Source organism: Trachemys scripta, chromosome 4 (assembly GCF_013100865.1).
Source record: "Trachemys scripta elegans isolate TJP31775 chromosome 4, CAS_Tse_1.0, whole genome shotgun sequence".
Lineage (NCBI taxonomy): Eukaryota > Metazoa > Chordata > Testudines > Emydidae > Trachemys > Trachemys scripta.
Genome location: NC_048301.1, coordinates 32,102,858 through 32,128,104, shown reverse-complemented (window position 1 = coordinate 32,128,104; position 25,247 = coordinate 32,102,858). Strand labels below are relative to the sequence as shown.

The 25,247-nt window shown below is 45.6% G+C and overlaps 1 protein-coding gene across 1 annotated transcript in view; it reads left to right on the top strand.

The window, feature by feature from the left end:
* The first annotated feature begins 1,648 nt into the window (after window positions 1-1,648).
* KCNK13 (potassium two pore domain channel subfamily K member 13) overlaps window positions 1,649-25,247 on the top strand; it is a 117,826-nt gene continuing 94,227 nt past the window's right edge. Inside the window, exon 1 of the mRNA XM_034768110.1 lies at window positions 1,649-3,962. Coding sequence (XP_034624001.1) covers window positions 3,626-3,962 — 337 coding nt within the window. The 5' untranslated portion in view covers window positions 1,649-3,625. The remainder of the gene's footprint in view (window positions 3,963-25,247) is intronic.

The following is a 25,247-nucleotide window of genomic DNA, read 5'->3' as shown; positions in this document are numbered from 1 at the left end:
ACATGGAGAGCAGGGAGTTACTTCACAAGTGGAGAACCAGTGTTGTCAGGGCCAATTCAATCACGGTGGATGTAGTCCACTCCCAATAATAGATGATGGGGTGTCAATTCCAGGAGAGGAAAAGCTGCTTCTGTAGTGAGCCAGCCACTCCCAGTCCCTATTCAAGCCCAGATTAATGGTGTTGAATTTGCAAATGAATTTTAGTTCTGCTGTTTCTCTTTGAAGTCTTTTTCTGAAGTTTTTTTGTTCAATGATAGTGACTTTTAAATCTGTAATAGAATGACCAGGGAGATTGAAGTGTTCACTTACTGGCTTATGTATGTTACCATTCCAGACTCCTTGTTGTTTTTCAATTCCAGAAGTTTTCCTAATTCTGAGGTTCTACTGTAGTTAGACCTGAAAGAGGTGCCCTTTTCTGGCACAATGGAGTAACATCACTTCAATCTCCCTGGTCATTCTATTACAGATTTAAAAGTCACTATCGTTGAACAAAAAAACTTCAGAAACAGACTTCAAAGAGAAACAGCAGAACTAAACTTCATTTGCAAATTTAATACCATTAATCTGGGCTTGAATAGGGACTGGGAGTGGCTGGCTCACTACAGAAGCAGCTTTTCCTCTCCTGGAATTGACACCTCATCTATTGTTGGGAGTGGACTACATCCACCCTGATTGAATTGGCCCTGTCAACACTGGTTCTCCACTTGCAAAGTAACTCCCTGCTCTCCATGTGTCAGTATATAATGCCTGTATCTGTAACTTTCACTCTATGCATCCGAAGAAGTGAGGTTTTTACCCACGAAAGCTTATGCCCAAATAAATCTGTTAGTCTTTAAGTTTCCACCAGACTCCTTGTTGTTTTTGTAGATACAGACTAACAAGGCTACCCCCTGATACTTGTCATTGTTAGTTGTATATTTGTATTATATACAATCAGGCATAGGCTCCCTTGGGCTAGGTGCTGTACAAACACATAATATGCTCTGAAAGAATGACAATCAAAGAAATTTATACTGAAAACACTTATGCACATGCATAACTTTACATTTTGAGATCTACTGATGAACAAACTTCAGGAGCTAGGTATTCTTACTCATCTGAGCAGCAATCCATGGACTTCAGTGGTACTACTGGTGCAACTAAAGTTAGGCACCTGTGGTTAAGTGTTTCCAGGATCAGGACATAATTTAAGACAAGAAGCAACAGATGAGCATGACAAACAATAGGAGGGAACAGAAGAATCACAGATCAAATTGTAACACTGGCCAGACATGTGCACAGGTCCCAAATCATTAAAAGTTGTTGCATTCACAGTCTGAGCCGGCCCTCTACCTAGCCATTACAGGCTGGCCATCCCGCCCACATTCCAGGAGAAGCCAATAACACCTCATCTACGGGCCTCTGCAGCCACAGGCTTCTTCTGCCGTCCACTTCTGGACGTCAGGTGTAAAAAGGCCTGTTATTAGGGAAGGACCTGCCCCTTTCCCTGGCTGCCCTGCTCCCCACGCCAAGGCCTGACGCGCTCCCGGGCACAGTGCGCTCAAAACATACAGGTTTTCACGCCTCCCTTCCCCCGCCGCATCCAGCACCGCGCAGACCGCCCACTGAGCCGCGCAAAAGCTGCCTGAGCCACTGCCCCGGCCAAACGCCGCGCTCAGCACAGTGCGCTGAGGAAAGCGCGCGACGCCTCCCTTATAGGAGCGGAGCTGCTGCCCGCGGACGCTCGCAAGTGGCGCCCAGACACGGCGGAGACAGGCGCCCTGGCAGTGCCAGGGACAGCTCACCCGTCCCCTTCCTTCGGCCTCGGGGGGCTGCTGCTGCCTCCTTCCTAGGGGTCTCCCCGCTCCAGCCCGCCTGGGCGCTGCTCGACCCACAGAGGCGGGGGAGCGCGGGATCGGCAGTTGCTGCTCTCCGCCTGTTGCAGCGCTGTATGCCGCCGGGGGTGGGGGCTGCCAGGCGCGCTGTGGAGGAAGGCGGCGGCTGGTGGAGGCGTCGCTGTACCCGGCTGCACTTGGCGAAAAGCGGGAGGGCACCAAGGCGGAGACCGAGCGAAGCAGCGCGCAGCCAGGCTCCCCCAGATGCTGACCCGGCTGCTGCCCGGGAGGGCGCCGCGCGCAAAGGGGTGCTGCCTGCCCTGGCTCCCGGGCAGGGGGAAGGGGCTGTGACTCCCCGAGGAGAAAAGAGCGGCCGCCAGCCGGCAAGGGAGACCGAGGGACCGTCTGAGCCTCATCCTCTGCCTTCTGCGTCTGACACAGCAGCAGGCTGGTCCCGGGGTGACTCGAACTACCCTCCGGAGAGCGAGCGGGGCTGGAGGACTGTCAGCACAGCCCCGCTCTGGCATCCCACACTGTAGGGCTGACCCTCTAACACGGGGGAAGGATTAGCCCCCCCCCCCCCCAGCAGGTGGAGTGCCCGAGGGGCACGGCCCAGGGATCAGCTCTGACCCGGGGTGTTAACCCCTCGGGCTGGTGAGCTCTACCTTGACTCCGCGTGGTCCGTGCGAGGCGTCGCTCCGCGTTAGCGCATCGGTTACTACCGAGCGGTGTTAGCCAGCAGGTGCCAGGCTCCGTCCGAGCTTTACCGCTCCCGCGGGGCGTCGGGTTTGAGTTGAGCTGACCAAGTTTACAAACCCGGCGTTGACAGGGAGCGAAAGCCGATGGGGACTTTCCCTGGGCAGGAAGATGCCCCGGGTCTCCAGCTTCAGTATTCGATCTGAACCGAATTGATAATTCTAGGTTCCACTCCACTTTCTTCAGCACAAGTTCCGTCCTGAGGGCCACAGGCTCTGCTTGGCTCTTTCCCCAACTGTTCACACTGTGATCTGCACTGTGCAAGGATTGAGACTCTGGGGACGGTTTGGTGACCATGGAGGGGGCTGCTCTGATTTCTCCACTGCATTTTAAAGTCGAGGGGGGACTCCTGCGTGGCTGCAAGCTCGGGAAGTTCCCGCGGCCGCTCTGAAGGCGCAGACATGCCGGGAAAGGTCAGGGACAGTATGGCTCTGACTTGTGTGAAGGAAAGGAAGAAGGTCTCGTTTGGGGGTCATGGAGAGATGAGTTCACACGTTTGCACCTGAGCGCTCCGGAGACAGCAGCTTCGCATGGAGTTCGGTTCCTCTCATCCCTCGTGGCAAGCTGAAGTTGCGTTGTTAGGGTCCCTTGGCTAAGTGGAGGCGTGTGGGACGGAGGAAGGAAAGGATCCGAAACTTGACGAGAAGAGCAGGCCAGGCTGTGTCGGGCGCCCCCGAGACCAGGTTGTTTGCCCGAGGACGGAAAGTCACTTTCTGAGCCAGCAGACCCAAGTGGGCGTCTTGAGAAATGGCCCGGAGCGGCCGAGGATGAGCCCCAGCTCCGAGAGCCGTCTGAAGGGCGGGAAAGTGGCGCTAAAGATTCACGAAGCGCTGCACGCCTCTGTCATCCAAGTGCCCTGGAGAGGCCGGCCGGATCCGCCGGCAGAGATGCGGGGTGGCCATGGATCGCGCTGCTCACTGCCCCTGGCAGCCCTGGCCCCGGGAGTATAACCGAGGACGCCGCTACGCTTATCGGAGTTTGGGGGAGCTGCAGTCGGGTGCAAACGTAGTGCCGGGCTCCAACAGCCCCCTCGGCCTGGTCCCCCGGGGCGGAGAATGGCGTGGCGCGGCTGCTGCTGCTCCAGCCTGGGTCACCTGAATGAGGATAACGCCCGCTTCCTGCTGCTGGCCGCGCTCATCATCCTGTACATGCTGTGCGGGGCCGCCGTGTTCTCGGCCATCGAGCTGCCCACCGAGAGGGAAGCCAAGGAGAAGTGGGAGGAGAGGTTCGTCAACTTCAGCCAGAGGCACAACCTGAGCCGGGCAGAGCTGCAAGACTTCCTCCGGGAGTACCAAGAGGCCAGTGTGGCCGGGATCCGGGTCGATGACATCAGACCCCGATGGGATTTTACCGGGGCCTTTTATTTTGTGGGGACTGTGGTTTCAACAATAGGTAAGTGGCAAGAATGTCCCTGGCGATCACAATGAATCCCTACTAGTGTGACCCATGACAATGGAGGAGGGGGGGATAACTAATGTAGGCATCAGGGGGTGATTCAATCCCCAGGAGCAGCAAAAAGGATGCTATCATCTGCCACTACCTTATTCCCCTGAAAAGTCTGCTTTATTCCACTCCCGCAAGATTACACAGCAAACTGGAGGAAAGGGGGACCCCAGTCATATACAATGAAACCCTAATTATGCAATTTCCTTTTTGAGGAGACGTACTCAATATGTTTGGGGACATTTTCTCACAAGTCCCCTCTTCCTTTTTTAAATCCCCTTAAGCACCCCAATTGCCTGGTGTGGTGGTTTAAAACATGTTTCACTGTAGAACAGAACAAATGATCACACCTTTCTCCTCATTCATTCTCTTTTTCTGTTAGAGGGACACTGTCAAGTGAAAAATCACATTTGTAAAACAAAAAGCAAATGTCCCTGTGTGTATTGACATTAGGCACCTCACATCTTTGAATGGGAAGCAGGCTTTACAATCTCATTGACTTTTCATCATTTATGCTGACTTGTTTTTTGGCATTTTACTCAACTGGGGCAGTGAAAGTAGTCAACTTAGTTTCATTTGAGGTCACCAATTCTGCAATGACAAATCCTGTAGAGGAACATTTAAATCTAAACCAAAAACTTTGTCTTCACTGATGTTTCTTGATGGTTAGGTTTTGTAAATCTTGTTATAACAAAACCTAAATTGAGGTTTTGTTTTGTTTGTTTGTTTGTTTGTTTGTTTGTTTGTTTGTTTTAAGGCCAGGAGGGACCATTGTGATCATCTAGTCTTGCGTCCTGTATAACATATCCCATATAACACACTTTACAGTATCCCATTAACTGTAGAATATAGTATGTGCATTTGGCTTTACAAATGTTGACTCTTAAATCATGCAAATCCTTTGCTTTCTGTAGGACAATCAACAAGTCTGTGTTCTGTACATCTTGTTTTGTCCCTAGATTTTTTCAGGGTTGGAGAAGCAGAAGAAAAGCCTGTAGGGATACATGACTACTGAACAGAAATCACAGGGGGGCTGATGGTGTTGGACTTAGAGGGACAGCAAGTTTACATATAACACATGAAGGCAAGCAACTGAATATTGACAAAATGTACAAGTGCTTGTATACAAATGCTAGAAGTTTAAATACTAACATGGGTGAACTAGAGTGTCTGGCATTAAATGAGGATATTTATATACAGGCATTGCGGAAACTTGGTAGAATGAGGATAATCAATGTGACATGGTAACACCAGGTAGGATGACCAGATGTCCCAATTTTACAGGGACAATCCCGATATTTGGGGCTTTTTCTTTTATATTACCCCTCCCCCCCATCATTTTTCACACTTGCTATCTGGTCCCTCTAACACCAGGATACAATATATTTAGGAATGACAGAGTAGGTTGTGCTGCGGGGGAGTGGCATTCTGTGTGAAAGAAAACATAAAGTCAAATACAGTAAAAATCTTAAATGAATCAAACTGTACCATAGAAGCTCTAGGGATAGAATAATGCTTGAATAATAAGAGTATAGCAGTAAGAATATACTATCGACCACCTGACCAGGGTGGTGACAGTGAAATGCGCAGGGAAATTAGAGAGGCTGCAAAAGCAAAAAACACAATAATAATGGGGGATTTCAACTATCTCCATATTGACTGGGTACATGTCACCTCAGGACAGTATGCAGAGGTAAAATTTCTTGTCACCGTTAATGATTGCATCTTGGAACAGCTTGTCCTGGAATCCACAAGGGGAGAGGCAATTCTTGATTTAGTCCTAAGTGAAGCACCGTATCTGGTCCAAGAGGTGAATATAACTGAACCCCTCATTAACAGGAGCCATAATGTAATTAAATTTAACATCTTTGTAGGGGGGAAAATGCCAAACTCACCACAGTAGCATTTAACTTAAAAAAGGGGACACCATAAAAATGTGGAAGCTAGTTAAGCAAAAGTTAAAAGGAACAGTTACAAGAGTTTAATGCCTGCATACGCAATGGAGATTATTTAAAAACACCATAATAGAGGTTCAAACTAAATGTATATCGCCAAAGGGGGAAAAAAAAAACAGTAAGAAGACCAAAATATGCCACTATGGCTAAACAACGGAGTAAAAGAGGCGGTTAGAGGCAAAAAGGAATCCTTTAAAAATTAGAAGTCAGATTTTAGTGAGAAAAACAAAAAGGAGCATAAACGCTGGCAAGTCAATTGTAAAAGTATGATAAGGCAGGTCAGGAAAGTAGTTCTTCAGATTCTACCTTTATGCTGTCTGGACTCTGAGGGGCAAAGATCCCTAAACATAAGCAAGAGATCCTCATGCAGCTTGGCATGGGTCAGCCCTAAGGGACATAGAGAGCTGCTTATAATAGAAGCTTATATTACCTTTTAAAATCTCAGACTTTTTAACTCATTTGTGTGTGTATGCTTCCTGTTTTAACTTTGTAAATAACTCCCTTATTTCCTTTTTTCCGAGTTAATAAACCTATAGTTAATTTATTACAAACCCCCCCCCCCCCCCGCGCCACAAAAATTAACAACAATTTTTTTTAACTACATCAAAAGCTGGAAGCCTGCCAATCAGTGAGTGGGGCCACTGGACAATCAAAGTGCTAAAGGAGCACTCAAGGAAGACAAGGCCATTGTGGAGAAAGCTAAATTAATTTCTTGTACCAGGCTTCACTGCAGAGGATGTGGAGGAGATCCCCACACCTAAATCATTCCTTTTAGGTGACAAATCTGAGGAGCTGTCCCAGAGTAAGGCAGCAATAGAGGAGGTTTTTGGAATAAATTGACAAATTAAACATGAATAAGTCACCAGAATAAGATAGTATTCACCCAAGCGTTTTGAAGGAACTCAGATATGAAATTGCAGAACCACTAAGTGTGGTATGTAACTTATCACTTAAACCAGCCTCTGTACTAGATTACTGGAGGATAGCTAATGTAACTCCTATTTTTAAAAAAGGGTCCAGAGGCAATCCTGGCAATTAGACAAGTAAACCTAACTTCAGTACCAGGCAATTTGATTGAAACTAGTAAAGAATGGCATTATCAGACATATAGATAAACAATGTACAGTAACTCATCACTTAAAGTTGTCCCAGTTAATGTTGTTTCGTTGTTACATTGCTGATCAATTAGGGACCATGCTCGTTTAAAGTTCTGTAATGCTCCCTTCTAATGTCGTTTGGCAGCCGCCTGCTTTATCTACTGCTTGCAGGAAGAGCAGCCCCTTGCAGCTAGCTGGTGGGGGCTTGGAACCAGGGTGGACTGGCAGCCCCCATATCAGCTCCCCCTAAGTTTCCTGTGCAGCAGCAGCTGCCTGCAGTTCAGCTGTGTCCCTCCCCCTACTGCCATGTGCTGCTCCTGCCCTCTGCCTTGGAGTTGCTCCCTGAGACTCCTGCTTGCTGTGCGGGTGGAAGGGAAGGAAGAGGGGGGCTAATGTCAGGGTGTCCTCCTGCTCCTGCACCCTGCTTACCCCATCTTCCATAGAGCAGGGGGGACACACCAGGGCTCAGGATGGAGGGAGCTTGCAGCAGCTGCGGCAAGCTGATCTAATTAACAAGGCAGTGTACTTAAAGGGGAATGCACGTCTCCCTCAATTCCTGCTGCCTTGTAAAGTGAGAGAGTTAACCTTTGAGGGCTCAGCCAATTGCTAGTTCATCATTTAGCAGTAAGGGAAATATCCCACCTTCTGACTCCTCCACCTCAACCAAGCTTCACAATCATCATCACTGTGTACCAGTATTAAATTGTTTGTTTAAAACTTATACTGTGTGTGTGTGTGTGTGTGTGTGTGTGTGTATAAATTTCCCTGGGACCTAACCCCCTCATTTACATTAATTCTTATGGGGAAATTGGATTCGCTTAACATCATTTTGCTTAAAGTTGCATTTTTCAGGAACATAACTACCACGTTAAGTGAGGAGTTACTGTATTGGGAAAGTCAATATGGCTTTTGTAAAGGGAAATCATGCCTCACCAATCTCCAAGAATTCTTTGAGGGAGTCAACAAGCATGTGGACAAGGGTGATCCAGTGGATATAATGTACGTGGACTTTCAGAAAGCCTTTGACAAGGTCCTTCACCAAAGGCTGTTAAGCAAAGTGAGCAGTCATGGGATAAGAAGGAAGATCCACGCATGGATCAGTAACTGATTAAAAGATAGGAAACAAATAATAGGAATAATTGGTCAGTTTTCACAATGGAGAGAGGTAAATAGCAAGGTCCCTCAAGTATCTGTACTGAGGTTTGTGCTGTTCAATATATTTATAAATGATCTGGAAAAGAGGGTGAACAGTGAGGTGGCAAAATTTGCAGACAGTACAAAATTACTCAAGATAGTTAAGTCCAAAGCTGACTGCAAAGAGTTTCAAAGGGATATCACAAAAGTAGGAGAGTGGGCAACAAAATGACAGATGAAATCATTTTGATAAGTGCAAAGTAATGCACACTGGAAAACATCATCCCAACTATACATACAAAGTGATGGACTCTAAATTAGCTGTTACCACTCAAGAAAGAGATCTTAGAGTCAACCTGGATAGTTCTCTGAAAACATCTGCTCAATGTGCAGAAGCAGTCAAAAAAGCGAACAGAATGTTGGGAATCATTAAGAAAGGGATAGATCAGTGTTTCCCAAACTTGGGCCGCTGCTTGTGTAGGGAAGGCCCCTGGAGGGCCGGGCCGGTTTGTTTACCTGCCCCCACAGGTCCGGCCGATCGCGGCTCCCGGCCAGTGGGAGCTGTTGGAAGTGGCAAGGGCTGAGAGATGTACCAGCCGCCGCTTCTAGCAGCTCCCATTGGCCGGGAGCAGCGAATCGCGGCCAGTGGGAGCTGCGATTGGCCGGACCTGTGGACTAGGCAGGTAAACAAACCGGCCCGGCCCGCCAGGGGCTTTCCCTACACAAGCAGCGCCCCAAGTTTGGGAAACACTGGGATAGATAATAAAACAGAAGATATCATAATGCTGCTATATAAATTTATGGTACTGCCACACCTTGAATACTGCGTGCAGTTCTGGTCACCCCATCTCAAAAAAGATATATTAGAATTGGAAAAGGTGCAGAGAAGGGCAAGAAAAATGTTTAGGGTATGGAACAGTTTCCATATGAGGAGAAATTAGAAAGAATGGGACTGTTCAGATTAGAAGAGAGATGACTGAGGGGGGGATATGATAGAGGTCTTTAAAATCATGAATGATATGGAAAAGTGAATAGGGAGGTGTTATTTACTCCTTCACATAACACAAGATCTAAGGGTCACCAGATGAAATTAATAGGCAGCAGGTTTAAAACAAAAGGAAGTACTTCTTCACACAGTGCACAGTCAACCTGTGAAACTCATTGCCATGGGATGTTGTGAAAGTCAAAAGTATAACTGGGTTCAAAACAGAATTAGATAAGTTCATGGAGGATAGGTCCATTAAGGACTATTAGGCAAGATAGTCTGGGCCACAACCCCATGTTCTAGATGTCCCTAAAGCACCAATTGCCAGAAGCATCTGGCACTGACCACTTTCAGATACAGGTTACTGGGCATGACGGACCATTGGTCTGACCCAGTATGACCATTCTCATGTTTTCAAGTGCTGAAAAGAAGTCCCTAAGGGGTTTAGGGGTGCCAGGAAGAAGGCTTGGTTGGGATTGCCGCAGACAGCCAAAAGCTCTAGAGAAATTGAGCTGCTTTAGTGAGATAAGAAATGCAACAAATGAACACTGTCCTGTGTTCATTTAAGTTGTGAAAAATGGGAACACAAAATTTTTCTATTTTTTTATGCATCCGAAGAAGTGGGCTGTAGTCCACGAAAGCTTATGCTCTAATAAATTTGTTAGTCTCTAAGGTGCCACAAGTACTCCTGTTCTTCTTTTTGCAAAATTTTTCTAACAGTCTCCAGATGAAATTGGTTTCACTTTGTTTCCAGTATGATCCATTTATTGAGGAGTGATTATTTAATTACATACAGGAATTCTTCATCAAATTCTTCTTTAATACTTTCCCCATATACAGCAGCTTTGAGCTGACCTGCTATGTGATGAATGCTTGAGACTTTCAAGGGGTTGTGCTAAGCCTTTTCTAAGGTTAGTTGAGTCTCTTAATTAACTCTTAAGATAAACTTTGGGTAAGATGGACATCATATTTATTTTTGTTCCCTGTTATTTTATAGCATGTAGATTCAGGTGTTTCATGTTCTTTGAATTTGAATCAATGGGATTTAAGAACATACTTAAAGTTAAACATATGCTTAAGTGCTTTGCGGAATTGGGTCCTTATAGCAGAATACAATACTGTGATACCTGTTTGTAAAAGTTGTTATGGCTTTTGTTTTTCAGTTTTCTCAATCCTTTCATGTTACCATTTCTTGTATGGGAGAAACCTGGCAACTTGAAATGAACCCTTTCTTGCTATCCATTCATCTTCCTTAGCAATGCTTGTCTCTGTTGTGGCTACCTTCTTCACTCCTTTTCCTAATTAGCTGGACTGCTTTCCAAATTCCCATAAAATTTGATCTCTTCAATAGAAACATGGACCAGCTGTTTCTGCTTGCAAGTGGTTTTTCAGGAATAGACTTCTTTATGACATATTCCTATTAACAGCACCTCCTCATGCAGTATTATGTACCCATGTAGGAAGCTATTGAGTTAGCAGGAAAACAGCCCTAATAAAATGTGGATTTATTTCTCGTGTGAACTTACAATTTGGTATATTGTTCTTATTCTTTTCTGTGCTGGTCCTACCAAACTTCCTTTGCTATAGTACTAGGGCAACATCAAGTAAATGAATTTTTCCCTCCTAAATGAAGCAAACCCAAACACTTCACTATATGACTTATGCATTGCTGAAATAGTGCTACCCATGGAGTCAGCTGCCTCAAGGTACCGTGTCTGAAAAGATACACTGCCAGGTATTTTTGGCTTTGAGAGATAGGAGGAAAAGTCTCACAATACTTAGAAAAGTTTTAATAGGAAACAATGCAGAAAATATTTTTAATGAAAACATTCAGCTACTGTGTCCATAACCCAGGAATGAAAACTAGAAAGTGAAACTGACCAGCCTTGTTCCACTGCCCAAGCTGTATCAAGTGTAAAAATAAACAGGCCACAATGGGTGAAAAATAAATTAATGTATTATTTTTTCAGTTTAATCATTTAGAGCCAGATCCTGAAAAGTACTGAGCATTCTCAGTTACCACTGAAGTAAATGGAAGATCAGGTCTCTCAGCAACTCATAGGATTTGGGCTCTTGTGATGCGTTTAGCAGCTATTAGGGCCCCATCCACTGCCATCTGAAACCAATAGAGGGACTCATATTGATTCAATGTGCACTAGATCAAGCCCTTATTTTTTAACCGTATGTTGTTTTTATCTAGACAGTGTCTCCTTATCTTATGTAAATATGGTCTCTCTGACTAATGTTACCTGACAGAGTCAAAGGGACATGTTTTCTTTATTTCTGTTAATTTAAAATGTGCCCATCAGAGCCAATGTCATGATCTTGATGAAGAGAAGGAAGCAACTTATCAAGCTGGCATAACACACATAATAGAGCTAGTGTCCCATGTCTGTGTGCACTATGTATGATGGCGGCAGGGGGAAGACGTGGGTAATTTTATTCAGAAAAGCCAGGGATCCTTTCCTGAGAAATTATTGAAATTCTGCATCATTCCTGTATGCAAGCAGCTGCAGCACACTGTGTTGTGGAGGATGTGAAACCCAAATAGAGGAGTGAAAAAGAGATTTGGCAACAAAATGCATGATCCAAAGCTCTTGTGAGTAATGTTTCCTTCTCTGGAGGGTGTGTTGCATAATCAAACGAGAGAGCCACTGGCAATCCCATCAGCCTGTGGCACAGGAGGGAGTGCAAGGAGCCAAAGCACCTATAGAAGGCAGCCAGAGGGTGCCACTGACAAGGACATTATTGTTCACTAAGGGAGAAATCTGTATCAAGCAAAATAGAGATGGAAAATAGCTATCTGGAATGATGCTGCAACAGGTTCTATCCAAGAAACAAGGAAGAAGTGCTGATTAATGCCAGAGAAAGGGCCCATTTCCCCTCTCACTCATGCCCAGGTAAAATCAGCAATAATTATTGAATGGAGTTACACCAGTGCAAAACCTTCATAAGCGAGGGGAGATTCATGCCCAGAAAGACAGCTGCCCTTTGCAGCAGAACTAAGCAGAGGGCTTGGGGGAGCTGTTCCCAAAGCAAGGGGTTGGTCTTGGAGGGATGTTCCTTGGGCAGAATTAAGACTCACTGGCAGGGAGGCCTGGGTGAGTGGAACACTGCTGGGAATTCTCTCATGGGAGACCTGTCTTGGGGCCCCTGGAGAAGAGTTGCAGGAAAGAAGCGAATCTGGGAGCTCTCAGGTAGATCGGCTGGAGAGTGGAGCCCTGGAACAAGGTCAGAAGGAGTCGGGGAACAGACTGGAGATGGACTCTCGAGAGGGTGAACGGGAAATGTTGTCCTGGGAGGGGGCATGGAAAACTGCTGGGAATCCAATGTACTTCGGGGATTTCAGGAGATTGGTATTATCACAAGGATTCTGTGGACATATACAAGAATAAATTATGCCTTGAGGTGGGCTTTCGAATTGGACACTGTGAGAGACTAGGGCCCAGATTCATAAAGGGACTCAGTGTCACAATGCTGCATATCATGGCGCTTAATTTTTAGGTGCCTAGAAAATCACAGGAATATCACTGTGATCCACAAAGCTGTTAGGCATCTAGGCTCCCTACACAATAAATGGGGAGAGATAGTTGCCTTAGAACAGTGGTAGGCAACCTATGGCATGCGTGCCAAAGGTGGCACGCGAGCTGATTTTCAGTGGCTCTCACTGCCCGCGTCCTAGCCACTGGTCCGGGGGGCTCTGCATTTTAATTTAATTTTAAATGAAGCTTCTTAAACATTTAAAAAACCTATTTACTTTACATACAACAATAGTTTAGTTATATATTGTAGACTTATAGAAAGAGACCTTCTCAAAACGTTAAAATGTATTACTGGCACGCAAAACCTTAAATTAGAGTGAATAAATGAAGACTTGGCACACCACTTCTGAAAGGTTGCCGAGCCCTGCCTTAGAAAATGATCCACAAAAGCCAGCATGCTAGGCAGGGAGCTGCTGACAAGAAGGGTGTGTGCTAAGCCTTGCCTCTCTCTCAGAGACAGGCACGAAGTCAGGGTGCAGATAGATGCCTAGCTCTGTTTAGTGATCCACGAACAGGAACCAGCCACCTGGAGTCAGGCAGCTTAGGAACCTAAGGGGTTTCTTGGATAATGAGTTAGGTGTTGCCTTGCTTCACACAAAACAGCCGGAGGAGGTGGAAGTGGTGGTGATGGTGCCCACCTTATAACTGTTAGCCCAGTGGTTGAAGGGCTTGCCTGAGAGGTCGGAGACTCAGGTTCAAATTCTTTCTCCCTCTCTGGCAAAAAAGGGGTAATTGAACATGGATCTCTCATATACCAAGTGAGTGCTCTACCCACTGGGCTAAAAGGTATAAAATGAGTAGCACAACCGTCTCCTACTGTAGTGGCCAGTTTTTCAATCTGGTATGTGGCCTCTGATCATGTCTACTAGATCAGGCCCCGCCCGTGAGATAGGAGCTTCATCAGAAGACAGGCGTCTAGACGCCCAGAGGGAAGCAGCAGTGTGCATGCTCAAAGGCAGAAGTTATAGGCATTTAGGGATTTTTTACCCTGAAAATTTAGGCTCTCTTGGAGTTTAGGTTGACTACAGGATTGGGTGGGAATTTTGTGGATCACAGTGAAGCCTAAAACTGGGCCTTAGGCACCTAAACCCAAAACATAGGCACTGGAGTCTGAGATTTAGGTACCTAAGTACCTTTGTGGACCCTACCTAATGTTCCTTTCATGGACAAAAGAAAGGGGAAACTGAGGCAAGTACTTTTGTTGTACCATGGCCTGCTTTAGGAGAGCACTCCAAGGAGGGGCTGCCTTATGACAATCACCCACTGCACTCCAATTTACCATGAAGGCAAAGAACTCAACAGGACAATGGATTTACCTCACTGGAGCTGGTGGTTTCTCATTCATTGCTTTGTTTAGTTACTAGATTTTTCTAATGTTAGGTCCTCTGTGTTCTTTCTCAGTCATTCACAGAATCATAGAATGTTAGGATTGGAAGAGATCTCAGGAGGTCATCTAGTCCAATCCCTTGCTCCAAGCAGGACCAACACCAACTAAATCATCCCAGCCAAGGCTTTGTCAAGCCGGGCCTTAAAAACCTCTAAGAATGGAGATTCCACCGCCTTCCTAGGTAACCCATTCCAGTGCTTCATCACGCTCCTAGTGAAATAGTGTTTCCTAATATCCAACCTAGACCTCCCCCACTGCAACTTGAGACCATTGCTTCTTGTTCTGTCAAGAAAGATGCACCTCTACACAGCAGAGCAGGATACTGGTTAGAGCAGTACACTGGGAGTCTGACTCCTGGCATCTGTTCCCAATTCTGTCACTGACTCTAAGTTTAGCCAAGTCACTTAATCTATCTCAGTCTCAGTTCATCCATCTCTGTAGTATTTTCCTGTCCCATGGGATAGTAAGCTCATTTAATGAGTGTAATGTGCTTTGAGGTCCTGGTCTCCTATAAAAGTGCTTATTATTCTCATAGTGCAATCCCAGCTCCTTTGTGCAGCCCATAGTGAGAAAGTGCCTTTTGTTGACATCCCATACTAGACAATAGAGGCCCAAAAGAACATATCAAGGCTATCACCTTTGGCTTATAACGGATATTTTTCTGTAGCTTAAGTGTCAGGCATATAGCTTTTAGCTTCAAGGAGTTCTAGTGGAGGTGGATTCCTCACAGTTTCTGTGATGTCTCCTAATTTATGTTGGCCTGAACAGGAGGAGTGCTGAGATTGTTCCCTGCCCACAGATCCCCTATGTGTCCTCATGTGTCATTACCTTAGAATCAGAGAAATGTAGGTCTGGAAGAGACCTTAAGAAGCCATGAAGTCTAGCCCCCTACTCTGAGGCAGGACCAAATAAACCTAGACCATCCCTGACAGCTGTTTGTCCAGACTGTTCTTAAAAACCTCCAATGACAGGGATTCCATTACGTCAATTGGATGCCTAATCCAGAGCTTAACTACCCGTATAGTTAGAAAGTTTTTTCCTAATATCTAACCTAAATTTCCCTTGCTGCAGATTAAGCCCATTATTTCTTGTCCTGCCTTCAGTGGACACAGAGAACAATTGATCGCCATCCTCTTTGTAACAGCCCTTAACATATTTGAAAAATGTTATAAAGCCTCCCCTCAGTCTTCTTTTCTCAAGACTAAACACACCAAGTTTTTTTAACTTTTCCTCATAGGTCAGATTTTCTAAACAGTTTATCATTTTTGTTGCTCTCCTCTGGACTCTCTCCAATTTATCCACAGCTTTGCTAAAGTGTGGCATCCAGAATTGGACACGGTACCCCAGCTGAGGCATCACCAGTGCCAAGTAGAGTATCTTACATACAACACTCCTGTTAAAACACTCCAGAATGATTAGCCTTTTTTTGCACCTGCATCACACTGTTGACTCATATTCAATTTGTGATTCACTATGACCCCTGATCTTTTTCAGCAGTACTACCACCTAGCCAATTATTGCTGATTTTATAGTTATGCATTTGATTTTTTCTTCCTAAGTGTATACTTTGCACTTTTCTTTATTGAATTTCACCTTATTTCAGACCAATTCTCCAATTTGTCAAGATTATTTGGAATTCTAATCCTGTCCTCCAAAGTAGTAGCAACCCCTCCAAGTTTGCTGTCATCTGCAAATTTTATAAGCTTACTGTCCACTCCATTATTCAAATAATTCATGAATATATTGAATAGTATCGGACCCGGGACTGACTCCTGAGGTACCCTACTAGATATTTCCTCCCAGTTTAACAGTGAACATTGAAAACTATTCCTTGAGTATGGTCTCTCAACCAGTTGTGCACGCACCTTGTAGTAATTTCATCTAGACAACATTTCTCTAGTTTGAAAATGTCATATGTCAAAAGTCTTACTAAAATTGAGATATATCATGTCTACTGCTTCCTACCTGTCCACTAAGCTAGTAACCCTGCTGAAGAAGGAAATTCAGTTGATTTGGCAAGATTTGTTCTTGACTAATCCATGCTAGCTATTCCTTATATCCCTGGTACCCTCTGGGTGCTTACAAATTGATTGCTTAATAGTTTGTTCTAGTATCTTTCCAGGTTTCGAAGTTAGGCTGATTTGTCTATAATTTCCCAGGCAGCCATTCCTTTTATTTGTTTTGAATCTCCCATACAATGCACTCTTTGATTTGTCTGACCTATTCCACTTGTTCAGGATATTGACTGTACTGTGCATAGTACCTGTCCCTTGGCACACTTTTCAAATGATTAATTTTTGCAATGGCTGCAAATTACTGGAGGTGTTCAGAGATATCACTTTTTCTGCAGAAAATAGAAGAATCCTGACAAATAGAAATAGCAGAGAAGAGACATCAGAAACATGGTAGGAGTAATTAACATTGCATGCATCAGGCACTATACTCAGTTGAGAAACAATGAGTATGCATATGTGAAAAGAGTGGAGTCTAAGAAATGTCTTTGGGTAAGTGAACAATATTGATTAAGGAACTGAAATACAATGAAACATTCTGCTGGGAGAATCTTTCACGGACATAAGAACCAAGAAAGCCCAAAACTATTACACTGATAATTTCAGATACTAGAAGCCTACTTACTGATAGACATGAACATGATGGCCTTAATGTAGTTAGTAGAGCATTACAGCTTGTTCAAGAAATGCAGCAATTACATTTATAGAACCACAAAGAGGATGTTAATTAAGAAAACACCTTCTTCAGCAGATGTCTTAAAGAACCCCCCCTCCCCAAATAAGAGAAAGTAATGGCAAGGCCTGCACAGTGCCAATAAGAGAAAGTAGATGTTAAAGAAAGAGGCTGGAATTAGAGGTAGGGAAAGTCAAGGAGGGTGGCATGATGTGCAAAAAAATTGACAGAGTGAAAAAGAAGAAAACATCCTCTTTCTGCTCTCTTTCGAGCACTGTTAGAATTAAAAATCACAAAGTACTTGCTGGTGTGTCAGTAAAGCACAGTGTCCTGCTCATGTCTTTTATTATGTTTTTTAAAAGTGAATTTAATGCTGCTGAACTAACAGCCCTGGAGACTTAAGTTCTGTATTTGCAGAGCACAGACAGTGGAATGGTTTCCTACCAGTGTGCCTTAGCCCTATTTTGGGGGGGACCGCTTCTAGGGCTGAAGGTAATTCACTTTCCACAGCCATACTTGGCCTCTCTGCTGAGACTGCCAACAAATGTACCAACTGGGATGTGGACATTTGTCTAGCAACTGGACTGACATCACCAGTTTATTTTCCAGAGGCCACCAAATAGCCATCAACATGATTACCTCTCAACCACCAGCAGCCTGGACCAGAGTTGAAGCAAAGAAGATCTGTAACCCAATACCAATCCCCTGAGCAACCCTCCACCCCTTTTCTCTCTCTTAGGCCATGTCTAGACTTACTGGTAGATCGGCACTGCTGCGATCAATGCAGCGGTGTTGATTTAGTGGGTCTGGTGAGTACCCGCTAAATCGATCGCAGAGCGCTCACTGGTCGACTCCAGTACTCCACCTCCCCAAGAAGAGTACGGGAAGTCGGTGGGAGAGGATCTCCCGTTGACCCAGCACAGTGTAGACACCATGGTAAGTCGACCTAAGCTACATCGATCGACTTCAGTTACGTTATTCTCATAACTGAAGTAGCATAACTTAGGTCGACTTGCCCCGGTAGTGTAGACTGTCACTTTTACGAAGAGATCAGAAGCCACTTTAAAATGCCATTTTCTGCATTGTTCCATGTATGATCTCCTCTTTTGTCATAACTGCTGGTACTGCCATGGCCTCGGCTTGACTTTGTCCTACCTGTGCTTCTTCCTCATACCTGCTTGTGTCTACAGCAAAAGCAAAGTATATGCTGGCTTCTTCCTTACTGTGACATTTTGTTTCTGACAGCCCCAGGGCTATCAAGTGCCTCCTTGCTTGGAGGCTCCAATTTCAGCGTGCCCCAAGGCAGCAAGGATTAAGTCTGTGAGGCAAACGGCAGACAGCTCCCAAACTTTGAGGGGCTTATTTGCTTGAGCTGCCTGTCAGAGAGTTCACTGCATTCTCTTGCTGAAATGCTTTTATGTCATAGGGCAGATTTGCATAAATCAAAGCTGCACTGTGACAAACGTAGAGAGGAACAAATGATCTGTCATAAAACTGCAGTGGCAACAGGACTGTGTTAGAAACAGAACAAGGCAAGAATGTTCAAGCGAAGCCACACATAATATAATGTAAGTACGAAATGAGTTAATGCAAGAGGACCTTTCCAGTTTCATCTATGATAAAGATCCCACACAGCATGGGAATAGGGGGCATAGGCACAGGGAGGGGCCAAGGGAGTAAAAATTACCCCGATGGGATGAGCCACCTGCCTTGTTTGCAAAAATAGGGTCGGGGGCACAAGAGCTTCCATCCTTAGGAGGAAGTGTTCAGACAAAAAAATGAAGAAATCCTGAGATGGTTGTGATTTACAGTTAGGGGAAACAACAGGTCATTCACACATCAGGAAATTGACACCTTCAGGGCAGACTAGCCCAGGATGCTGAATACACCTTGGCTTTTCTTTTAAAAGGCCTCTAATTTTGGGCTAGGGACAATTTTTAGTTTTGCCCAGACAGGTAAAAATAAAGGCCATTCACTGTACAGGTGAAGAGACCATTAGGTAAATCTGCCGATCTGGTTTGGGGCTGCTGGTGAGATATGCACCGGCAAAGAAGCATGTCCACTGTGACCTGTGCTTGTAGCATTCTGGGCTATGACCCAGCCAGTCTGTTCCTGACATCCTTCTCTACGACACTGGGACTATCACCTTGGTGATATGTCCATCTATCCACTATAACCATGGTATTGGCACTGCCTCACACTGAAGCACAGCATAATATGATTTCACAATCACCACAGCCATATACTTTATTCTGTCTCCACACATAGGTGTCAAGAGCCTCATCTGGCCAGAAGTCAAATGTCATAGAATTGTAGGGTTAAAAGGGACTGCAAGGGTCATCTAGTCAACCCCCCCTGCCAGGATGCAGGATGTGTCATGCCTCTTATCAGCTGTCACAACATAGCTTCCCCAACTGAATGATACTTCCCATACTGGCCATATACAAACAAGCCATGCTGCTTTAATTAAAAGGGGCATAATCACAATTTGCTTTGCAGGATTCAGCAGGAGAAATGATCAGGTATAAGCCAACCATAATATTGTACTAGGAAGCAAACAATAATCAATTCTCTTCTTAGAAAAATAAAATCACAATGCAAAAGGTAAAAAAACCAGGTATCTTACACCATTTTCCTCCCCTCCCCAAAATGGTATCTCCCTCATATAAAAGCAAGACAAAGAGTGGCTTCTGCTTATACAGAGTCAAATGCTATGTTGGTAATTCAATTTCTAGATAATCCATGTCCATGGTAAATTCATTCTTTTTTTTTTTTTTTACTCTTGAGTCCCTTTTATTCTCTAATGTGTCATTGAGAGAGGTGGCTGTTTATTCTAGCCACAGTCTCACTTTTTTAATAAGCAGAAATGCAATTTATGTCTTTCTGAATATGTTTCATGTCATTAAGTCATTACACTATCCATATTTATGTTATGATTATTTTCAGTCCCTGTTTTTTTCCAGAACTATCAATGAGTTTACGTAAAGTTTATATAGGAAGATACTATAGGGATGTTAAAGGATTGTGTGAAAATTAATGTGGCACCTAATAGAATCATACAGTATCTTTTATTGTCTACATAGTGTACACAAAAATAAATGCATTATCTTTACCCTGTAATATCCTAACTCATATAATCTAAAAAAAAAAAGGTAGAGGGCACAAATATACTTGCTCGCCCACGGTGCTAAAATGCCTAGTTAAACTCTGCTAAATGAGATAAGCTACAGGCAATAGAATCCTAGCCAACAGTTCTATCTGTGTAGGCCAGATCTTCAAAGGTATTTAAACTCCAAACTTCCCGTGAAATCAACAAGAGTTAGGTGCCAAAGTATCTTTGAGGACCTGGGCCCTATTGCCTAACAGCTAAGGAAAACAATTGTATCTCTCTCTTCCTCCTATTGACTGCTCTTATGAATAGGTATATGAGCAGGTGAAGTTCCTGCATATATGCATAGTACAAACTTACCCCCTTCCTAGGGTTTGGTTTTATTGATAACTCAAAAAAACCTGTAAACTCAGTCTAAGTTTTCTGCCCAAGCTTGGCTGCTTCTACGGCAGGAGTGGGCAAACTACAGTCTGCGGGCCGGATCTGGCCTGCGGGATTGCCAGCCCTGCGCCGCTCCCAGAAGTGACCAGCACCACGTCCCTGCAACTCCTGGGGTGGGGGCAGAGGGCTCTGGGCGTTGCCCTCGCCTGCAGGCACTGCCCCCCACAGCTCCCATTGGCTGGGAACGGAGAACTACGGCCAATGGGAGCTGTTAGGGGCTGCAGGGACATGGTGCTGGCTGCTTCCGGGAGCGGTGCGGGGGCAGGGAGGCTGTCTTAGCCCCGCTGCACGCCGCTGCCACCCTGGAGCCACTCCAGGTAAGCGGTGCCAGGCCAGAGCCCGCACCCCAACCCCTCCTGCACCCTGCAGCCCAACTCCCTGCCACACCCCAATCCCCTCTGCCCTCTGCCGCATCGCAATCCCCTGCCCTGAGCCCACTCCCACACCTTCCTTCATCCCAACCCCCTGCCCTGAGCCCCCTCATACACCCCGCACCCTTCCCACACCCCAACCCCCTGCCCCAGCCCTCCATTCATGGCCCTGCATGTGATTTCCCCACCCAAATGTGGCCCTTGGGCCAAAAAGTTTCCCCACCCCTGTTCTAGGGCTTCCCTGCAAGACTTCCGCTGTCCAGCCTCTGATTCCTCATATCCCCAAAAGACACTCCAAACCCTCTTACATCCTAATTGAAGTTAACGAGATTTATCTGTCAGCAGTCTGCATCCTTACAGGGGTTCTAGCACTTGAGGTAAGAGTGGCTCCATACAGGAAGTTGGCATTCCTATTCAAGGTCTCAGAAACTGCCATCCTGTTACTTTTCAGCATAATTACAGGAGGCCAAAGTGGGCCCTCATGTAGGAGCTTAGATATGAGGTGAGAGGTGGGATAGATAGATAGATAGATAGATAAATTACTTCTGCACTTTCAATTAGATACTATGTTCTTATTCACCTCGTGACCTAAACTGTTGTGGACTAGGGTGACCAGACAGCAAATGTGAAAAATTGGGGGGTAATAGGAGCCTATATAAGAAAAAGACCCAAAAATCGGGACTGTCCCTGTAAAATCAGGACATCTGATCACCCTGTTGTGGACTGTAGCTGTGCACTGTTATACACCTGCCAGGTTCCCCCGTTGAGGTGTCTGAATTTCATTGGTTGGTGAAGTAATATCCAATATGCCTGATAGGGGCATGGTAAGCCTTAATATTTATCCTATACTTTGAGATCCTTGAATAGAAGGCACTCTTGAAAAGCTAAAATATATTACAGAACATCCTTGACTATCTGAACTTGAATGATCAGAAACTTCCTGTTCATTACACTGAAATTCCCTTGGTTATCCATTATTAACACTTATTTGATGCTGTGGATAGTAGAATCAGGCATTTGGGAAGGCAGAATGTAATGGAATTTGGTAAGGACACTGTGGTTAAACCCCACATATTAAGAAAAGCCATAAAGGACTCTGTAATGCCCACACACAGTTTTATATTTTGTTTGAATCCAGAAAACAATTATGAAGCAGGGTTTATGGAGTGAGTGAAGGGGCACCTCTGAACAGCGTGTCCTAGCAAAAATCTCCAAGTCTTCAGCGCTCCTGAGAAGAGGCATTTCTCATGGCACATACAGAAAACAAAATTCTTGCCCACTGAGTTTGGGTACAATGGAGTACCCTGTGTGTATTAGCCAGTGCTATCCACTGAAGGGATGTATTACTGAAGGGAGTACAGCCCTTTAATCTTCACAAATGCACAGGACAGAGAGACAATTCTGGCTGCAGCACTTGTATTTGTAAGAACTGGAACTTCTGATCTGATGAAAGGCCTCACTGAATGGTACAGGGCCAGGTTCTGGGCAAACAGCTATTTTGGGGCCTGGCTCAGTGCTCGTCAGCCAGGGATTTATCAGAATCCTCCCAGTTCTTTCCTGGCTTGAGAAAATTTACATGGTTGGTCTCTTAATCTCTTATCACAGGGCATGGTAATTTATTGACTAGTCATCTACTGGGACAGGGCTTTACATCTCCATATATATACTGCAGGTAAATTGTCCTCTCCAGGTTGATTGTCTCACTTGCTAGGGTGGCTTGCATCACAGTTTGGCTAGACACCAAGTCTACAAGCCCCAGTACCGCTTCTCTTGTACCCATACCAGGACCATCAACTTGCAGAGAGTCCTCCTATGGTTCCTTTTTTCTGCCACCCAACCCTGTGCATATTCACATTTCATCCATAGGCATCCATCCATTCCTCATGTGCCCGTTACCCACAGGAGTAGCAGGTTAACAATCTTTGCCCCTTGGGCTCCTTCCTGGTGTGGAGCGGGTTTCAATTATGAGTGGGACCTGTATCTGAGGTCAAGGGCTCCAGCTTGGTTGTTCGTGTCACTGGGCAGGTATCCAGGTGATACTTCATCCAAGCTCAACACTGTGTCTCACCAGGGTCTTCCCCTCTCCTTGTGAGTAGCTCAGGTTGCTGAGTAGAGTTTGTACACATTTTCTGTCGTGCCTGGGGTTTCACGTCTGCTAGTGGGCAATCGGCTCTGCTGGTGGTCTTAGGTGGTGATGGGCAGTGGCCACGCAGATCCCATCTCTAGCAAACAATGGTTGAGAGAAACTTCTCCATGCACCATGTCCAACAATGACTCGGGGCATTGCTGGAGCACCCACTCTTGGCCTCTTACTTGAAGAATGGATACAAACTGCTCCATTAGGACAAATTCTGCAACTTGGGCCCCAAAGTGCTCCTCTAGGTGAAGCCACCACCTGGAATGCTCTTTTTATCATTGCACCACCATCCAAAGATGTAGCCTCTGGGGGTCCATGTTGGCTCTAAAGTGCTGCCAATGTGTCTCTTTGCTGATATACAGGTAATGTAAAATAGCAGCCTTCACCCAACTGTAGTCTCTATCCCAGTGGTTTCCAAACTGTGGGTCACGACCCCATTTGCAGAAGGGGTCATGGCGATCCCTAATGTGCGGAGGACATCATTTTGCTCTTCAAAATGGCATCTTCTATGCTGTCTGGGGTCCTAGCAGGAAATACTTCATTAAAATGGGGTCATGTTGGCAAAAAGTTTGGGACCCCCTGCTCTAGCCTGCCCTGGATCAAGGTTGTGGTAAGCCAGGTGTGCCTGTCCTATCAGTTGTGGAGCTAATACTATTGCACAATGCTCCGGAAGCCATTGAGAGGCCAGCACTACGCTCTCAAAGGGACGAGGAACGTCTCCGGATTGTTGTAAGGGCCCATCTTAATTAACTTCACCAGCTCCAGTGGCAGAGCTCCCTGTTGTGGACTGGGCCCTGAAGGGCCTTCCTACGCAGGGGCAGGCCGTTTTAACAGTTGCAGAAAGTCCCTCTGGAGTTCTTGCTGCTAGGACACAAGCTCCTTCAGCAGCTGCTGCTGCACTGCTTGGGCCTGCTGCTGGGCCATCCACTGTTTCAGCATCTGCTGCTGGAATTAAAGTTGCTGGTTGGCCTGCTGCTGTTGCCACTCCATCATCCACCTGCACCAGCGCTCAGCATCCATCTAAGCTGAAGCCCCCTCTCAAAGGTGCTGGTGCAGAGCCTGGTTTCTGTCTGGGTGCCTTGTGTCAGGCATAGGGCTTCCTGCCTGCATTCTCCACCAGTTGTAGTTGGCCAGCCCTTAGCCTGGGCTCAGCCGTAGTCTCATTGAGTCTGTTGCCCCTAAGTCCTCTGCAGAAGCCCAACTCCTGGACAATCTCACTGATCCAGGCAAGAATTCAGCTCATTCTCAGGATCTTTTCAGAATCCAATTACAGTTCACTTGCCTGTAGTCCCTGGAGGTGCTTCCCAGGTCCTGTCACAGTTTGCTGGCAAGAAGTAACCCTCTTGTACCTCGTGCCGGTATCAAGCTCATAGTGTCAGTGTCAGTGTTTGGCCCTAGCCAAAGAGGAGAGTAGGGGGAAAGGCTAGCCATTGCCTTGTGCTGGGCTTACCTTCCTATTGAGCTCACTAGCTATCCCTAGCAGCCTCTGTGCTCTTGGACAAACTTCCTCCCCTTCCTATCACCTGTTTCACTTTTTAAGCTCCCGTTCTCCACATGGAGCATGTTCTGCAGCTGTATCTAATTGGTGCTGCCTGAGTGCAGGGACGCTCGCTAGCCTTTCTACCTGGAGATGGGAGCATGTCCATCACAAGTAGAAAAGACAAAATGATGAGGATCCTTGGAAGGAAAGAGCAGAAGATTTGCCATGATCACTATCATATTCCATGTGGCATTTCGCTTAGTTAGGACCTCTGGGCTGTACTGTGTGTTGGATTTGCCATTCATATGAAGATGTTGGTTTTCCTGCAGTAATACAATACATGTTGGAATGATTTACTCACTATTATTTCCTACAGAAATTAGCCATATCATTAGCTAGACACTATAACATACATTAAAACATAAAATTACACAGAACTACTGGTTTGCATGAAAATTATTGTAGCTTCTCCAGACAGCAACTCATAGGCCCTGGCAGACCCTAATGGGAGCAAGGTCCAACAACCCTCCAATGAGAAAATTTGTTGTGATCCAACCCCTTTTCTTAAAAAGAAAAGTGTTGTCTGGTGAGTAGAGCAGTGGACTAGACATCAGAAAATCTGAGTTCTCTTCCAAGCTCTACCACTGACTTGCTCTGTGTCCTTGGGCAAATTACTTAGGCAACAATTTTCCAAAAAATTGGGTGCCTTCATTTGTTGGTGCCCAAACTCAGACACATAGGGCCTGGTTTTCAAAGATCTGTCCTGGTGAAATTTGGGCACGGGGTGTTTGAAGATGGGCTGACAAGAACAAGAACCTGATTAAACATGGGGACACAGTACAACCTCCTGACAAGCACCCTGTGTCCATGCACAGCCCTGACTGACTGCCAGTCATGGGGACTCCTAACAC